The sequence below is a fragment of the Mustela lutreola genome, chromosome 17 (assembly GCF_030435805.1).
Source record: "Mustela lutreola isolate mMusLut2 chromosome 17, mMusLut2.pri, whole genome shotgun sequence".
In the NCBI taxonomy this organism is placed as follows: domain Eukaryota; kingdom Metazoa; phylum Chordata; class Mammalia; order Carnivora; family Mustelidae; genus Mustela; species Mustela lutreola.
Window position 1 is genome coordinate 4,703,911 of NC_081306.1, and position 18,763 is coordinate 4,722,673.

General features: G+C 45.1%; 1 protein-coding gene across 1 annotated transcript in view; it reads left to right on the plus strand.

The window, feature by feature from the left end:
• The first annotated feature begins 1,279 nt into the window (after window positions 1-1,279).
• OTOA (otoancorin) overlaps window positions 1,280-18,763 on the plus strand; it is a 62,217-nt gene continuing 44,733 nt past the window's right edge. The window contains exons 1-9 of the mRNA XM_059155219.1: window positions 1,280-1,371; window positions 1,760-1,788; window positions 1,881-1,911; window positions 2,030-2,057; window positions 4,028-4,115; window positions 7,157-7,288; window positions 10,449-10,684; window positions 14,132-14,253; window positions 17,535-17,635. Of these exons, the coding sequence (XP_059011202.1) occupies window positions 1,281-1,371; window positions 1,760-1,788; window positions 1,881-1,911; window positions 2,030-2,057; window positions 4,028-4,115; window positions 7,157-7,288; window positions 10,449-10,684; window positions 14,132-14,253; window positions 17,535-17,635 (858 nt within the window). The 5' untranslated portion in view covers window position 1,280. The remainder of the gene's footprint in view (window positions 1,372-1,759; window positions 1,789-1,880; window positions 1,912-2,029; window positions 2,058-4,027; window positions 4,116-7,156; window positions 7,289-10,448; window positions 10,685-14,131; window positions 14,254-17,534; window positions 17,636-18,763) is intronic.

Consider the following 18,763-nt stretch of genomic DNA (forward strand, 5'->3'; position numbering starts at 1 on the left):
CAATTTTTAGCTATTATGAATGAAACTATTCAAGTGTTTATGTGGACGTAAGTTTTAATTTCTCTTGGATAAATGCCCAGGGGTGGAATTCATGGATGGTAGAGTGTTGCATATTGAACTGTACAAGACACCACTAGACAGTTTTCCAGAGAGATTCTTCCCGCTCCCCATCATTATCGACACTTGGTATTGTCAGTCTTCTCAACTTTTAGCCCATCTAGTATATGTAGTAGTGTGTTTTTTTTCTTAAGATTTTATTTATTTATTTATTTGACACAGAGAGAGAGAGAGAGAGAGCATGGAGCAGGCAGAGGGGCAGAGAGAGAAGAAGGAGGCTCCTAGCTCAGCAGGGAGCCTGACGTGGGGCTCCATCCCAGGACCCTGGGATCATGACCTGAGCTGAAGGCAGACGCTTAACTGACTGAGCCACCTAGAAACCCCTCTTTTTTTAATTTTAAGATTTTATTTTTAAGCAATATCTACACCCAAATGTGGGGCTCCTCGAGATCAGGAGTCACATGCTCTACCAAACGAACCAGCCAGGCGCCCCTGTGTAGTGGGTATCTAACTGTGCATTTAATTTGCATTTTCCTGATAATTAATGATGCCGACAATCTTTTATGAGTTTACTGGCCATTTCTTTTGTTTAAAATGAAACTTAAATTTGTATCTTTTTTTTTTTTTTCCCCCGCCTCTGGCTTATCTTGCACTTACTGAGTTGTAAGAGTTCTTTTTATCGCCTAGATATAAACCCCTCGTCAGAATAGAGCCCATGCTTCTAATCATTCCTCTCTGCTGGATTGAGGGGAGTGAGAGGGGATGTAAGAACATAAACTGGCCGTTGTTGTCATCAAGAAGAGAGATGATTGTGTCTTTGACTAACGGAAGGGTTTAGATGGAGCACAGTACATGGAATTTAAAATGCATTTTTTAAAAAGAGCCCAAGAGGTTCTGGGCCTATTAGTTTTTCCCTTTTGTCTTCTGAATGTTCTTTCTCTCTCTTTTTAAAAAGGATTTATTTATTTATTTTAGAGAGAGAGAGAGAAGACAGGAGGAGAGACAGAGAGGGAGGGAGAGAGATCTCCCAGCAGATCCTCCCGCTGACGATGGAGCCCAATGTGGGGCTCCGTTCCAGCACCCTGAGATCATGACCTGAGTCGAAATCAAGAGTTGGATGCTTAACGGAGCCACCCACGTGCACCAAGTCTTCTGAATGTTCTTAAATACATTTTAAAAATACAAACCTGAATCACTTCTGTGCTTGAATTAACTACAGGAGGATGTCCCAGGAACCTCGGATGTCCTTTCTTTTCCTGTTCCTTTTTCTGAGCCATGGAGTGGCAAGTCATAGAGTTCCAGATTCCAGGCAGGGTAAGTCCTGAGGGGGGGGAAGAATCTGCCGTAGTTTCCACACATCTTAGGGTATGTAGTGGGATGGATTGGTTTAGGTACAGGGTGCTGGAGAGTGTTTGGGATGTATGTGTATGTGTGAGTCCGTGTGTGCATGCACGCGTATGTGTCAGTCCGTGTGTGCATGCACACGTATGTGTAGGATTTTCAGGATTATTCTAAAAGGATTTTTCAAACTAGGGTTTTCGCACACTGGGCACACATGGTCACAGGTATAATTGAAATTCACTAAAATTTTCCTCTATAAGTGACTTTTTTTGGGGGGGAGCTTCTCTTTCCCTAACCCATATGTGTATTTCTGAAGATCACAAAATTAATTCTAGTTATACCTTCACTGGCTTCCTTACAGATTTGGATCCATTGTTGCAAAAAATGGCGGTGAGTATCCCATTTTCTTTTAATCAAAATCTCCTCTACTGGAACAGCCAATTTTTGGATGTTTTACTCGACATTATTTCTCTGTCTTTTAGGAAGAAATCATAAATGGAAGCTATCTGAATGGTAATGTCCCCACTCTGTCCCCCACTTGGCTGCGTCTAAGAATTTCAAACAGAACGTACCTGTTGATCTCTCTGGAATGATTCTTTTAAAGTTGTCTTTTCGTTTTATTTCCATGTAGCGTTACTGGATCTCATACAGTTTCAAAGGTAACCCACCCTCGAGGGGAGGGGAAGGAATGGAACGGATGTTTAGTAAAAATTCCTAAATGGGAATCTCTTAATTGTAAAAAGTAATACATACATATGTACTCATTACAAAAAGATATCAACCAGGGCACAGGTGTTTTAAAGTGGTTACATTTGTTTCACAATCTTTTATTCCTCTCTGTTGGCACAAGTGCTACCACAAGTGTAACAGTCCCATTCTTAGTGCTTTGTGCCTAGAAACATGTCTTATCTTTACAAGCTCCCCCAGGGAAGGTCCTGTTGTGATCCAGTTGGACAGAAGAGTGAAACTGAGGCACAGGGAGGCAAGGTCATGCAGCTGGGAAATGTGGTGGAGCTGAGGCTCCACTGTATCCAGTGTCCTGTCATGTTATATACGGCATATGGGCTGGTGTTAGATACCGGGGATGCAGGGCAGGCCACTAGAGCGTGCTGTGGAAAGACAAATATTAACAGATAATTCTAATATGATGAATACTATGAGGGAGAAAAATACGGGGGTCTGAGGGCCCAGGACAAGGGCACCCAATTACGTTAATGTGAAAGAGTATCCCCATAAACATTCTTCTTCCTAATGTAACTTTAACTCTGGTTAATAGTTGTGGATATATTCTTTCAGGCTAAATTTGATCTGTCTATTTATCTGTCCATCATCTTTGTGTTCATTCATTCATCTATCCATTTATTTAGTAACAAAAATGGGATTGTAAAAGGCCTTCCAGTCGTCTAAGGCAGGAGGATTTATCTGCGCCCAATTACTCCATCACAGCTGGAAGCTGAAGTCCCACTCATTCCTTTGGTATTCATGTTTTATTGATACATATTTTTTTTTTAAGATTTTATTTATTTATTTGACAGACAGAGATCACAGGTAGGCAGAGAGGCAGACAGAGAGAGGGAAGCAGACTCCCCGCCGAGCAGAGAGCCCGATACAGGACTCGATCCCAGGACCCTGAGATCATGACCTGAGCCGAAGGCAGCGGCTTAACCCACTGAGCCACCCAGGCTCCCCTATTGATATATTTTTGATTGATATCCATTCCATTGAATGGATGTACCATATTTGTTTTTTTGTTTGTTTGTTTTAAATTTTTTATTTTTTAAATTTCTTTTCAGTGTACCAGAAATCATTGTTTATGCACCACACCCAGTGCTCCATGCAATCCGTGCCCTCCATAATACCCACCACCAGGCTCACCCAACCTCCCACTCCCCGCCCCTTCAAAACCCTCGGGTTGTTTTTCAGAGTCCATAGTCTCTCATGGTTCGTCTCCCTGTCCAGTTTCCCCCAACTCCCATGGTTGTACCATGTTTGTTTAACCTTTTACTTGTTGTTGGACATTTGGGTCATTTCCATTTTTTGGTTGTTCTGAGTGAAATTGTGTGTTTTCTATGTGGCTGGGTACTGCTCTAAGCACTTTATGTGTGTGAACAAACAATCTTCACAATTTTGGCTATAGTATGTAGAAAGGGAAACTGAGGCACAGGAAAATTCAGTAAATTGCCTAAGGCCACACAATTAAGTGGCAGAGCCGGGATTCAAATCTGCTTTTGAGCTCACACTCTTAACTGTGCTATTCTAGCCTCTTGTGGTATACACTGTATCTGCTTTTTAAATTTAATATCATAATGGTATCTTTCCAAGTCAGTCTGTTTGGATTGTACTTAATCCAAGTGGATTTTTATGGGAATTAGAATATTGCACACAGCTCGTAAACTGATAATTGTCTTGGAGAGAGTGGGATCCACGGAGATTCTTAGATTTGGAAAATCCCCCACCACTGTGCCAGGTTAACAAATGTCCTGCCTCCTCCAAACACAAATTTTCTAGCATCCCCGGCCCATTCCCCACATGCTGTCTGAATTCTGGTCTTCTGGCCACTTGGCAAGTAGGGGAACTCCTCATCATAGGGGAACCTGTCATCGTGACCTTCTCCTGTCTTCAACTAAAGCTCGCATGGGTGGACAGCAGACCTGTCCCACAGAGTCCTGGCCTATCTGAATTCACGGAATGTTGCCTTCACCATCCCCAGCCTGCAGGTGTGTACCTGAGACTCATCCCTATCATATAATCCCCTCTTAGGACCCAGGGGTTGTACACTCAGGGGCCAGGTAGGAGCAGGATGGGGAAGTGGACTAGGTATGAGCTAGTTTTCACTGCCACGAAGAAACGTGTTCTGTCCAGTTGTTTTGAAACATGATACAAGCTCTTTTGTGTTTTTCCTCGTTCTACCTTTGATGGAGACTTGGTGTCTTGGGGAGGAGGCTGAGCTGCTATAACAAAGGGACCCCAAATTCCAACAGCGCAAACAATGTAGTTTATTTCTATCTCATGTTACAGTTCAGAGTTCAGTGGGAGGTCCAGAGAAGAGAGGGGGCTCTCTTGCTCTCTCTTTTTTAAATTTTTAAAAAAGATCTTATTTATTTATTTGACAGAGATCACAAGTAGGCAGAGAGGCAGGCAGAGAGAGAGGAAGGGAAGCAGGCTCCCCCCCTGAGCAGAGAGCCCAATGCGGGGCTCGATCCCACAACCCTGGAATCATGATCTGAGCGGAAGGCAGAGGCCTTAACCCACTGAGTCACCCAGGACGGAGCTCTCATTTTAAAAGACTGTCCAGGGGCCAGCTTCCTTCGATCTGGTGGCTTTGTCATCCTCAGGGACTCGTTGCCCATGTGACTGAGAGAGCACATCCATTCTCCGGCCCAAGAGAAGGGGTGGTGGGAAAGAGGAAGTGAAGGGTGAGCACCTTCTCTTTAAGGACGTAACCGGCAAGTTGCACCCTTCCTCCTGCTCACATTCTGCACTCACATGTCACGGCGCAGAAGAAAGAAGTCTTTCTGAGAAACTCCTAACTCGGCTAAAACTTGGGGGATTCTGTTGCTAAACGGAATTACAGGAAGCTGGCTGTTTGGGTGTAATGATCAGTCTCTTAATTATGGGTCCAAGAAAAATTTTCTTCCCTTTTAATTCTACTGTAAGAAAAATGGTAGCAGAGGCATGGTAATAGATGGCAAGGATATTGTGGAGCAGTAGGGCATGCTGGGGACTGTGGCAGACTGGACAGCACGTGCCTCTTCAGCACGATCATCAGCCCAGGGTGACACATCGTGTCTTTATACTGTGTCTTTATACTGTTAAAATGTGGAAAGCACAGAAAATTGAGGGAATATTCTTTCGGTATTTAAAAACTATCTGATTCAGGGGCGCCTGGGTGGCTCAGTGGGTTAAGCCTCTGCCTTCAGCTCAGGTCATGGTCTCAGGGTCCTGGGATCGAGCCTGCATCGGGCTCTCTGCTCAGCAGGGACTGCTTCTGGGCCACCCCCCGCCCCACCCTGCTGCTCTGCCTACTTGTGATCTCTCTCTCTCTGTCAAATAAATAAATAAAATCTTTAAAAAAAAAAAAATCTGATTCAGCAAAGAAGTCATTGTCATTGACGAATGAAGTTCTGACATCAGAATAAATGAAGCCCTGATGTCTTTATTGTCTGTTTTTTACTCTATAATGCAAATGAAAATATCAGCCAACATTCTCATGAGAACTCCATTCAGAGAGCTGGTTGCTAACCCTTTCCTAAGACACCCACTAGCTGGAGGTGGCTGTTGGCCTTATGGCACTGACTTACTTTCTTCTGTTCATCAGTCTGTGGCCACCTAAAGGCAAGGAATGCCTGCCCTTTCTCTCTCCAGCAGTAAGTTTTCTCATTGAAATGTATATATTTTAGCTTGAATAGTAGCTATCTTCTCTCTCTTCCTGTGGATAAATTTGTATATTCATTCAGTGTCCACTTATCTAACCTCTAATCTCTGTGAGGCATTGTTCTAGACACTGGAGACTCAGAGGAGAAGTCGGAGGTCTCATTACTAGGGAGAATCACTAAGCAAATCATTATGTAACTCATTCAAGATAGGGAATAAGGGGTGGCACTTACCGACCACTTACTGTGTGCTGGGCACAACTGAAAACATTTTACACACACTCATTTCACCCTCACAACAATCCTACATGGTAAGTCTCTACTGTGTCTACTTTTCAGTTGAGAAAACAGAGGCTCTCAGAGTAGTGTTGCCTATTTAGCAAATAGAAGTATAGTATTCTTGGGGCGCTGGGCTGACTAGTTGGTGGAATGTGTGACTCTGGATCTTGGGATCTTGCATTTGAGTTCTACATTGAGTGTAGAGGTTGCTTAAAAAAAATACAGTGTTCCCAGTTAAATTTGATTTGTAGATGAACAATAAATGATTTTTTTTTTAGTGTATGTTCCATGCAATATTTGGGACATACTTAAATGCTGAAAAATTATTCACCATTTAACTGCAACTCCAGTTTAACTGGGCATCCCGTGTTTTATCTACCAATCCTAGTTAAGTAACTTGTCCCAGGCCACACAGCTAGTCGGTGGCAATGTGGGGACATTCCTGGGTGTTGTCTGGTTCTAGAGCCCACTTTTTGCCCATGCCACCACAGTATGCTGCCTTTCTGGAGCACCTTTATTTAACAGAGATTTAGAAAATAATTCCCCAGACAGCAGAGGTCATCTCTTTTAGGAGAGGCTGCTGTCCTTTCTTCCTCACTCCGAGGGGAGGCCAAGAGGAAGTTTGTTCGTGCTGCCTGAATTTTGCTTTTATGCTGGTAGCTTGGGGCGTGGGAGAGGGTTTGAGCAGTGCCAGCCTGGGGGTGGTAAACTCCCTGGACAGAGGCCAACTGTTCTGGACTTGAAACCCCAGTCGCCTATAGGAACCAAATGGGCTGGCTGGGTGGGCGGTGAACAGGAGTGTAATTACAGGGAACAGCTGCCCCTCAGCCCACTATTATCACCAGGAAGGGGATATGCCTAGTGTTGCCAAATCTTTGTGTTTTCCAAGAGACCTTGGAAGTCTGGATTTTTGTGGGGAATCCCCTGACTTTGAAATGTTGGCAGCTGATGAAAAGTTTTGGAGCCAGCCAAAGCAAACACATCCTCTAGCTGCCGGCGGGTGGGCTCTGCAGGGAAGTAGGTGGCCTGGCTGGGCTGCTGGCCATGGTGCTGACCACGTGCTCCTGGCCTGTCCTCACTGACTCTTCTCAACACCCCATAACCAGGCAGCGATGGAAAACCACCTGCAGCAGCGCCTGTACCAGCCCCAGAAGCTGCTAGAAGACCTGAGGGAAACCGACGCTCAGCGCTTCTGCACCGCCATGAAATGCCTCTTAGAAGACAAGAAGGACCTCTTGGTGAGGCGTTCTTGGCACCCGGGGAGGAGGGGAAATCCTGGGCCAGTTGGTATTTGTTGAGTTGAATCCAACAGAGCCTGACTCGGGCCTTCGTTAGGTTTTCCTCCCAACTTCTCCCTTCACAACCTGCACCCCCCCAGGAGCCTGCAGACCTTGGTTTTCTCGCTTACTTTGACCAAAGTGCAAGTGAAGAGCCTTATGGGAACTAGGAGAGGAGAGGGTACCGAGGAACTTCTAATGGTTTGGCCCAGTAAACGTCCATGGATGATGACAGTGCATCAGGGGGCACTGGGTTCAAGGATGAAAGTCTACCCCGGCCCTCAAGGAGTTTACAGTCTGGGGGTAGGAAAAACAACAACAACAACAACAAAATCCAAAACAGAAATAGACAAATTTGCCCCAAACAAAGTTGAAGATCAAAGAGCATCACAAAGCAAGGTCTGTGAGACCTAGAAAATCCTTGAGACCCAGAACAGTGAGGTTTAAAGACACCTTAATGTAGGGAACTGTGTTTCCTAGAAGGAGTTGAACCATGTAAACAATTTAATAGTCACAGACTTAACTTTAATGTCTGTTATTCAAATAGAATGGATATATCTAACCTGTGAATTTGGTAGATGTGATGTTTCCCTTTGAAATGAACTAAAGTTAAAAAAAAAAAAAAAAGAGTTGGTTTAAATAAAAACATATGAGGGGTGCCTGGGTGGCTCAGTGGGTTAAAGCCTCTACCTTTGGCTCAGGTCATGATCCCAGGGTCTGGGATCGAGCCCCCCATCGGGCCCTCTCCTCGGCCAGGAGCCTGCTTCCCTCTCTCTCTCTGCCTGCCTCTCTGCCTCCTTGGAATCTCTATCTGTCAAATAAATAAATAAATTTAAAAAAAAATTAAAAACTTAGGAAGTAAATAACAGTAAAGATAGTGCAAATATACGGCAAAAATGAGGATGCTGCTCTGTGAAAATGATATTGGTTAATGTTTATTGAGGGTTTGCTGTGTGTCAGGTGTTATTCTAAGAGAACGGTCAGCAAACCATTTCTGTAAAGGACCTGATACTAAATATTTTAGGTTTCGCAGGCCATGTGTTCTCTGTCACAACTACTCAGTTCTGCTCTTGTAGCAGGAAAGCAAACAGAGGTGGCAGGTAAATGAAAGGATATGGATATGTTCCAATAAAACTTTATTCACAAAAACGGGCCCTGGGTCAGATCTGGCCTGTGAATCATAGTTTGCCAACACTGTGTTAAGGGTTTAACATGCACGGACCGATTGAGTCCTTTCCAGGACTTTTGAGATAAGGACAATCATAATATTACCATTTCAATGTTCAGGTAAGGAAACGGGCTTGGAGAGGTTGAATGAATAACCTTGCATCCCGCCACAGGCCACAGCTCGAGAGTGGCAGGTCTGAGTTTGGAACCTGGGCTCCTGACTCTGGCTGTGGGTCCTTCTGGCATCTCGTGAAGCCCATTGGCTTCTTCTCAGAATAACTTGTGAAAAATCTATAAAATAAAACACAGAGGATTATAAAAGAAGCCAATTCTATTGAAAGACATTTATCAAAATATATAAAACAAACGCATTGGGAGTATAGTAACTGATGTGCTTCACACATCCAATAACAAGATTTAGCTCTGAGTCAAATAGCTTTTGTAATTTTGAGAAGGTATGGATTATAAAGGAGATTTCAAGATATCTGTGACAACTGTAATGTGTTATGAAAGTGTCTGATTTTTCCTAATGACAACTCCAAGGTCCTACTGGTGGTGCCTTGGTAGCTTATTATCTACTATTCATTCCTGAAGGAAATGCTGAAAGTGAATGAAGGTAGAATGAAGGTAGCAGTAGAATGAAGGTAGCAGTTTCCTCCAGTGTTCACAGATGCCCTAAATTCTATCCACAGACCTCTGCTGCAGAACTCTTAGCTGCATTTTTTTTTTTTAAAGAATTTATTTATTTATTTGAGAGAGAGAGCATGAGAGGAGAGAGGTCAGTGGGACAAGCAGACTCCCCACCGAGCAGGGAGCCCGATGCAGGACTCGATCCTGGGACTCCAGGATCATGCCCCGAGCCAAAGGCAGTTGCCCAGCCAACTGAGCCACCCAGGCACCCTCCTAGCTGCATTCTTAATCACGACCCTGTTTAGCTCTGAGAGTAAATGACTGAAGTTAGGAAATGCTCGGTCATGGTTAGAGGTGTGGGCTTGGAGGCAGATGCACCTGTTTCAGATCCTAGCTCTGTGGAAGTCTGGGCAGGTGGCTTATTCTATCTTGTGTTTTCATCACCTGTGATCGTGAGGTAATAACAGCGTAGTATAACCTTTGTTGAGTGTGTGGTCCTTGCTAGTCAGTGGTGGTTACTATGTGTACAGGCTGTGCTGGGTGAAAGACTGAGGTGCCAATCAAATTATGACTAAGCCGTGTCAGCATTCCTGGTAGTTCTGTGGTTCAAAAGAATCATTTGTTCGTTCGTTTGTTGATTCATTCCTTCCTTCATTCATCCTAACAGGCTTTCTCCATATTTTCTGGATTCCAGGCATTCCACTAAGGCATATGGCTTGGGCACCAAGGACTTTTCTGGCTCGACCCCTGCTGCACACCACAGTCATTTGCCTGGGGTCCACCGAAGGGCGGTTAAATCAGACTCTGTGTGGTGGTGCTGGGACCACTCCCCAGTGATTCTGGTGGGCAGTCAGGGTTGAGAACCATTGGCAAGGAGGAATGACAGGCCCATAAGCATCTCTAATGCATCGTGGAGTTTGGCTAAGGTGCTCTTGGGAGCACTTAATGGAGGGAGAATTTGATCTGACCAAGGTAGGAGGGCCTTTGAGAAGACTTCACCAAGAAGCCAATGACAGTTGAGCTTATCGGTGAGGAATGAGCTGGATTTCACTAGAGGAAGGAGCTGGCGCGGGAATTCCCGCTCAAGCATGCACCTGAGGTGCGAGTCATGAGGTAAACTTGAAGACTGAGAAGTTGCCTAGTGTGGGAGAGGCTGGTGAAGGCCTCAACTTGGTTTTGTAATAAATGGAAAGTTCTAGAAGGTCTGACAGAGCAGCATGGTGTTAAACAGTGGTCCTGAATGTCCCCACTGCTAAGTGTGGTTCCTCCCAGGGTTTCCAAATCTAGAGGCCTCTCACAAGACAACCCTACCTTTTTTCTTTAGGAGCTGGAAGACATTGTTCTTGACTTGGGAGAGATCCGGAAACAAGCCTTGCAGAGCCCTGGTGTGAACCGCAGCCTGTTTCTCATCACACTGGAGAGGTGTTTCCAGGTGCTGAACTCCCTGGAGTGTGTGGAGATCCTGGGCAGGGTGCTGAGGGGCTCCTCAGGCAGCCTTCTGCAGCCAGAAATTGCAGAGAAGCTCCCCCGGGACCTGCGTGAGGACGCTTTCAAGAACCTGTGAGCCTTTCCCCCAGCCCATGAGCCCCACTCCCCATTTCTTAGAGGCAGTACACGGCAGAGGGGAGGAAGCAAGGGGAGCAGGTTAACCTGTGAGACCTGAAGCAGAGCTTACCATCTGTGGAGCTTAGAAATGGTTTGCGTAAAACAGTGCCGCCCAAATGTCAGTCATTCTGGTACCATCCTCACAATTTTTGCCGTATCTATACACCGCTGGTACTATTCTTTACTTGTTTTTTTTTCTTTCTTTATAGTGACTCTTTTTTTTTTTTTTAAGATTTTATTTATTTATTTGACAGAGAGGGATCACAAGTAGGCAGAGAGGCAGGCAGAGAGAGAGAGAGAAGCAGGCTCCCTACTGAGCAGAGAGCCCAATGCGAGACTCGATCCCAGGACCCCGAGATCACGACCTGTGCCGAAGGCAGCGGCTTAACCCACTGAGCCACCCAGGCGCCCTACAGTGACTCATTTTTGTTTATTTATTTTTAAAAGATTTTGTCTATTTATTCATTTATTTGACAGAGAGAGCGAGAGAGAGAGAGAGAAAGCACAAGGATGGGGAACAGGAGAGGGAGAAACAGGCTCCCCACTGAGCAGGGAGCCTGATGCAGTGCTCAGTCCCAGAACCCTGGGATCATGACCCCAGCTGAAAGCAGATGCTTAACTGACTGAGTCACCCAGGAACCCCATGACTCACTCTTTTTAATTAACATTTATTTAAAAAGTAACTTTCAAATTATTACTGTAAGGTCAAGTCCTATTTGGACCAAGTGGGACTGCTGAGTATGGCAACAATGAGGCCGTATGGTGACTGTGGCCATGAGGAGAGGTGTGGTGGGAAGCGTCCCAGGCCATAGTAGTTAAAGGCGACCAAGACACTTCATACCCAGTCGCGTGTCTATAATCAAAATGTCAGATAAATATTTGCAAATGACCTATCTGATGAAGGGTTAGTATCCAAAATATTTGAAGAACTTTTAAAACTCAACACCCCCAAACCAAACAATTCAATTAAAAAATTGGACAGAGGACAGGAATAGATATTTTTTTCCAAAGAAGATAGACAGATAATAAACACATGGAAAGATGCTCCACATCACTCAGCATCAGGGAAATGTGAGTCAACACCACAGTGAGGTACCACCTCACACTAGTCAGAATGGCTAATACTAACAAGTCAGGAAATGACAGATGCTGGCGAGGATGCGGAGAAAGGAGAACCCTCCTACACTGTTGGTGGGAATGCAAGCTGGTGCAACCACTCTGGAAAACAGCATGGAGGTGCCTCAAAAAGTTAAAAATAGAGCTACCCTAGGACCCAGGATTGCACTGCTAAGTATTTACCCAAAGGATACAAAAATGCTAATTTGAGGAGAAGCATGCACCTGAATGTTGATAGCAGCCGTGTCTACAATAGCCAAATTGTAGAAACTACCGAAGTGCCCATCGAGGGATGAGTGGATGACGAAGGTGAGATCATATACACGTCACGGATATTACTCAGCCATAACAGGAATGAAATCTCGCCATTTGCAATGACATGGCTGGGACTGGAGCGTATGACGCTAAGTGAAATAAATCAGGCAGAGAAAGACAAATACCATATGATTTCACTAATATGTGGAATTTAAGAAACAAAACAAATGAGAAAAGGGTAAAAAAGAGAGAGGCAGGGATGCCTGGATGGCTCAGTTGGTTAAGCAGCTGCCTTCGGCTCAGGTCATGATCCCAGCGTCCTGGGATCGAGTCCCGCATTGGGCTCCTTGCTCGGCAGGGAGCCTGCTTCACCCTCTGCCTCTGTCTGCCACTCTGTCTGCCTGTGCTCGCTCTCTCTCTCTCTCTCTGACTAATAAATAAATAAAAAATCTTAAAAAAAAAAAAAGAGAGAGAGGCAAACCAAAAAACAGACTCTTTTTTTTTTTTTTGAAACAGACTCTCTGCAGAGAACATACTAATGGTTACCAGAGGGGAGGTGGACGGGGGATGGGTTAAATAGGTGGCGGGGATTAAGGCGTGCCCTTGTGATGAGCACCGGGTGGTGTATGGAATTGTTGAATCACTATATTGTACACTTGAAGCTAATATTACACTGTACATTAGCTAACTGAAATTTAAAACTAAAACTTAAAAAAAAAACCCAAACCCAGAACGTCAGGTACTAACCAGGGTTGGTGAGGTTATGGAGAAATCAGCACCCTCACGTGGTGAGAATGGGAAATTGCGCAGCCTTTTTGGACAACAATCTGGCCATTCCTCCAAAGGCCAAGTGCAGAGTTGTCATTCTAACCCAGCAATTCTGCTCCTGGGTGTCTACCCAAGAGAAATGAAAATGTCTGTCTGCACAAAAACTAGCACGTGAATTTTTTTTTTATTTTATTTGACAGACAGAGATCACAAGTAGGCAGAGAGGCAGGCAGAGAGAGAGGAGGAAGCAGGCTCCCTGCTGAGCAGAGAGCCCAATGAGGGGCTCGAACTCAGGACCCTGAGATCATGACCAGAGCCGAAGGCAGAGGCTTAATCCACTGAGCCACCCAGGTGCCCCATGCACGTGAATGTTTATAGCAGCATTATTCATAATAAGCCAAAGGTGGAAACCACCAGAGGTCCATCAACTGGGGGTTTGATAAATAAAATGTGGTGGGTACAGGCCATGCAATAGTATTTGGCTCTGAAAAGGCCGCAAATGAGGTACTGATGCCTTGTCCAGAATGCGTGATCGTTGGAAGCATCAAGCCAAGTGAGAGAAGCCAGTCACAAAGATGACATACCGCATTCCTCCTTTTATCTGCAATGTCCAGAAGAGGCAAATCTATGGAGACAGAAAGTAAATCAATAGTTTCTAGAGGTTGGGGTGACTAGTAGGTGGGGGGTGGTAGGTAAAGTGTATGGTGTTTCTTTTTGAGATGCTCCAAGTGTTCAAAAATTGAATGTGGTGATGTTTGTACAACTCTAGGAACACCACCGAATGGTACATTTTCAATGGGTGAATTGTATGGTGTGGGAATTATATCTCCATAAAGCTGTTACAAAAAAAGAGAAGAAAAAGGACACGTGGCTCAGTTGGTTAAGCGTCTGCCTGCGGCTCAGGTCATGTTCCCAGGGTGTTGGGATCGAGCCCTGAATTGGGCTCCCTGCTCAGAGGAAAGCCTGCTTCTCCCTCTCCCTCTGCCCCTCCCCCCCAATCGTGCTTTCTCTCTCAAATAAATAAAATCGTAAAAAACAAAACAAAACAAAATAAGTGACCAAGAAGAGAGGAAGTGGAGGACACTCTTTGGGAGGTATTTAGAGGTAAAGGACAAAGGAGAAATGGGACAATAGGTGCGTGTAACAAGGAAGGGGGAAGGCTTTTCAACACAAGACAGCTTTGGGTCCATTGGCTGTTTTGACCCTATCTCTAGTCCTCCAGCTGTTTGTTCCTTAAGTGACACCCGGATGTTTGTCATTTAGATCTGCGGTGTTCAAAGATCTCTACGACCAAACCTCGGCTCATTCCCAGAGAGCTCTCTACTCCTGGATGACTGGGATTTTGCAGATGTCCTCCAACGCTAGTGGTGAGCCTGACCTTCAAGGTAGGGTCACTTTTCAAGGGGGGTGTCTGTCCTTAAAGGTGGTGCTTCCTCTCCGAAGACAGGAATTTGATTTCATTGCCATTTCTGATTTTTACCTGTCCTTCCCACCTTCCGAAAAGGGTTTGATGTGGCTTATGGAATAAAACACCCCAGGGGTGCCTGGATAACTCAGTTGTTCAGTGTCCACCTTTGGCTCCAGTCATGATCCCAGGGTCCTGGGATATAGTCCTACATTGGGCTCCCTGCTCAGTGGGGAGTCTCCCTCTCCCTCTGCCCTGACTCGTGCTCTCTCTTACTCTAGTTCTCTCTCTCTCTCAAATAAATAAATATAATGTATTTTTTAAAAAGATATTATTTATTTATTTTAGAGAGAGTACCAGTGGGGGGTGGAGAGGGGCATACAGTTTCCACACGTTCACGTCTCCATTACAGTCAGCGGGCTGTCCTGGCTTGTAGAACGTCAGTCGCAACAGCATCTCGGATTTGAAAAGAACCTTTCAGAGTGAGGTTTCAAGTTAAAAAATCTGTATCCTCAATCTGGATTAGAGAGAGACCTGGTACATTTTTAAAAGGAAATCTAGGCAATAAAGCACAGAAATCTAGTGCGAAGTTTCCTGGCAGCCAAGGCAGAAATAGGTCAAGACTCATTTATTTTACAGATGTGTATTAGAGGAGTCCAATTCGTGGAGCCAGAAAGAAGGGAGGCTCGTTGCCAGGGGCTGGGAGGTGGGAGGACCCCGGGGGGGGGCGTTGTTGTTTCTTGGAGACCTTTTCGGTTTTGCAAGATGAGCATGTTCTGGAAGTGGGTGGTGTTGACGGTTGCACGGCGAGGTGAATGTACTTAATACCACGGAACCATCCACTTACAAATGGTTAAGTTAGTAAACTCTATGTTAGGTTTACTACAACAGCAAAAAAAAAAAAAGAATGTGTAGAGGAGTAATGCGGACAGTGTCGCAGATGGCTTCAATTTGTTGTGTTTTTAATGTGAGTCGTGTCAACAGAATAAACTTCTTATTTATTTTTTTTTAAAGGTTTTATTTATTTATTAGAGAGAGAGAGAGAGCATGGAAGGAAAGTGAGAGGGAGAAGCAGACTCCCCACAGAGCAGAGAGCCCGATGCGGGGCTCGATCCCAAGACGCTGGGATCATGTCCTGAGCCGAAGGCAGAGGCTTAGCCCACTGCACCACCCAGGTGCCCTAAGAATAAACTTTTTAAACACTTAGCAAATCCTACCGTGTGTCAGCTACTGGAGACACAGAGGAAAAGAAGCCAAAGTCTCTGTCTGAGAGAGCTCTTATTGTATTGGAGGAGGGTAGGTGGAGAGAAGTTTTAAACCAGCAAATTAGTGAGAGAGCGAGCGAGCGCACGTGCACACACAGAGAGTCAGGGATCAGTAGGTGATATGAAGAAAATAAAATGAAATGGATAAATGCCGTGAAAAGGCTTAGCGCTTTTGACCAGAACAGGGCTTGACCCTCTTTTTATTTTATTTTATTTTTTCTTAAGATTTTGTGTATTTATTTGACAGAGATCACAAGTAGGCAGAGAGGCAGGCAGAGAGAGAGAGAGGGAGAAGCAGGCTCCCCACCGAGCAGAGACCCTGATATTGTGCTTGATCCCTAGACCCTGGGATCATGACCTGAGCTGAAGGCAGAGGCTTTAACCCACTGAGCCACCCAGCACCCTGGCCCTTGTTTTCTATTAAGGGTCAGAGTGGATGTCTCAGGCTTTGTGGGCCTATAGTGTGGCTCAACGAGGCAATGCTGTTATCCTGGTGCTAAAGAAGATAATGCCCACAGGTGAGCAGGCATGGCTGTGTCCCCTCGAGCCTTACTTACTGGCCCTGACACTGGCATTTCACAATTGTCATATGCCACAACCGTCTTCTTTTGATGTGACTTCCAACCATGTAGAAGTGTAAAAACCGAGTTCACAGCTTCTACAAAAGTTTGAATTGAGACCAAAATGGGAAATGGAATGGGTCCTGTGAGGCTCTGGGGGAAAGATGTTGCAGGCCGGGGGAACAGCAAGCACAAAGGCCTGGGAGTGGGAATGGGCTTAGTGTTTCGGAGAAACTAAAGGAAGCCTGTGAGATTGGAGTGTAGTGAGGGCCAATCAGTCCTTTTCCTGGAATTAAGCTTTGAGATTTGTGTATAAGGAGCATTCAACAACAGAATAATCAATGCCTTCAGTGTGTAGCACACTTCACTCTGCCTGACACATGTTCACGGCCTCCAGAAATCTGCATCTCCCAGTGCGTAACCCCGAGAAGAGCTGCTCGGCCTCTAGACTTCCTGAGCCCTCATTGCCAGAATTTAATGAGAGACAGACTTTCCTTTTAAAATTCCTCCGTGCTATGTTTCGTTATTCTACTAAAGTGAATTAAAACGAATTCTACTTAGACTTTAAGCTTTTTATTTTTCATGAAGTTCCTCGAGGTAACTGGGAATACTTTGGGTGTTAAAAAAAATCCCGGCCTTCCGGATCCTTGGTCTGCCGAAATACGGTTTATGTTCTATAATTAATTTAACTCTAACAACTCAGCTTGGTTCCTGATGGATTGAGTGGTTCTCCCCCAGCCCCCTCTTGCCCAGTTCTCTAGCCCTCTGGGACCAGCCCTTCTAATAACCAAGTCACATGTCATCTAGGGGGTCCTAGGGTGTTCACCTGTGCTCACCCCAATGGTTCTGACTCTTGGGCTAGGAGGCATCTTGTTCTTTTTTTAAATTAAATTAAATTTAATTTTTAAAAAAGATTTTAGTTATTCATTTGACAGACAGAGATCACAAGTAGGCAGAGAAGCAGGCAGAGAGAGGAGGAAGCAGATGCGGGGCTCGATTCCAGGACCCTGGGATCATGACCCGAGCCGAAGGCAGACGCTTTCACCCACTGAGCTACCCAGGCACCCTGCGAATGTTGTGCTTGTGACTCAGTTCACACAGCAGCTGACTTCACCATCTCATCTGGGCATGAGAGTCATTGCCCCTGGCTTTTTGCAACAGCTCTTGGTGATGGAGTCACTGTGCCCTGTAAACACTCCCCTGTTCCTACCTTTTCCCCAAAATGCCACCCACACAATGCCAAGGTGTAGTGTAAAGTCTTACAGGTAGGAGGCTGTCTGTGAATGGTTGTTGAATGAATGAATGAACACAAGAAGGAGGTCCTGATATCAAAGATATTTTTGACTATGACATACCAGGCAGAGGCCATTATCTATCTATCTACCTATTTATTTAATTTATTTATACATTTCTCCATTTATTTATTTTTTTTGCAGATGACTCTGTTTCATGGGTCAGTGCAGAAAACTTATGGATTTTGGGCAGATACATGGTTCACCTATCGTTTGAAGAAATTGCAAAAATCAGTCCTGTAGAAGTAAGTGGGAAACGTACATTTCCCCGCCCCCATCTGCACGCCATCCTGGGAAGGGTGTGCTCTAAACCGCTCGTGTTCAGCCAGCCAGTCAAGGTGCTCTGGAAAATTGGATACCCTCCTCAGCCAGTATATCTAGAATCTCTGAAGAGAACTCTTGGGATGAGGTCTCAAGCGGCCCGTCATCAGATTGTGTTTAGGGTAGACGAGCCAAGAAAAGAACGGGAATTGTAGACAACCAAGATAGCTCTGAGGTGACAAACATGGCATAAAGAAAATGTTGGCTGTGAACCAAGAATCATTTTAGGGGGGATGCCTGGGTGGCTTAGTTGGTTAAGCAGCTGCCTTCGGCTCAGGTCATGATCCCAGGGTCCTGGGATCGAGTCCCACATCGGGCTCCTTGCCCTCCACAGGGAGCCTGCTTCTCCCTCTGACTCTGCCTGCCATTCTGTCTGCCTATGCTCGCTCTCGCTCACTCTCTCTCTCTGACAAATAAATAAATAAAATCTTAAAAAAAAAAAAAAAAGAATCATTTTAGGGTATTTTTGTATTCAAGAAAGGCCAAGGATTACTAGAGACTTCCATTTATAACGACGTCTATATCGCCATTTCAGCATGAGCACTGGTTGGGTTTTAACCATAGAGTCTACTGGTTGGGTTTTAACAATAGAGTCTACAGTTGAGAAATGTACACATTCTAAGGTTCCTTTCACTCACTGGTCAGCCTGTCTCTGTCCTCCTGATGTTGACCCCGTGACACCAGAGTTCCTTGAACATCACGATACTGGAATGCAGCCTCCAAAGATGCTTCCAACAGGGAGGCATTCATAAAGACTTTGGGGCTTGCGTTCAGTTTTTATCATGTGTGCCTTGACTTTTTTCTGGCCAGTGAGAGAAGTGTTTGTATCACAAGACTGGCTTGCTCAAGGGCAAGTTGATCCAACAGTGTCTTCTTATTGTGAAACCGGATGCAGAACCAGGTTCTTCTTTTTCTTTTTTAAAGATTTTATTTATTTATTTTTTGAGGACAGAGAGAGAGAGAGAGAGCACAGGCACGTGGAGGGGGAGGGGCAGAGAGAGAAGCAGGCTCGCATCTGAGCAGGGACCCCAATGCAGGACTCGATCCCAGGA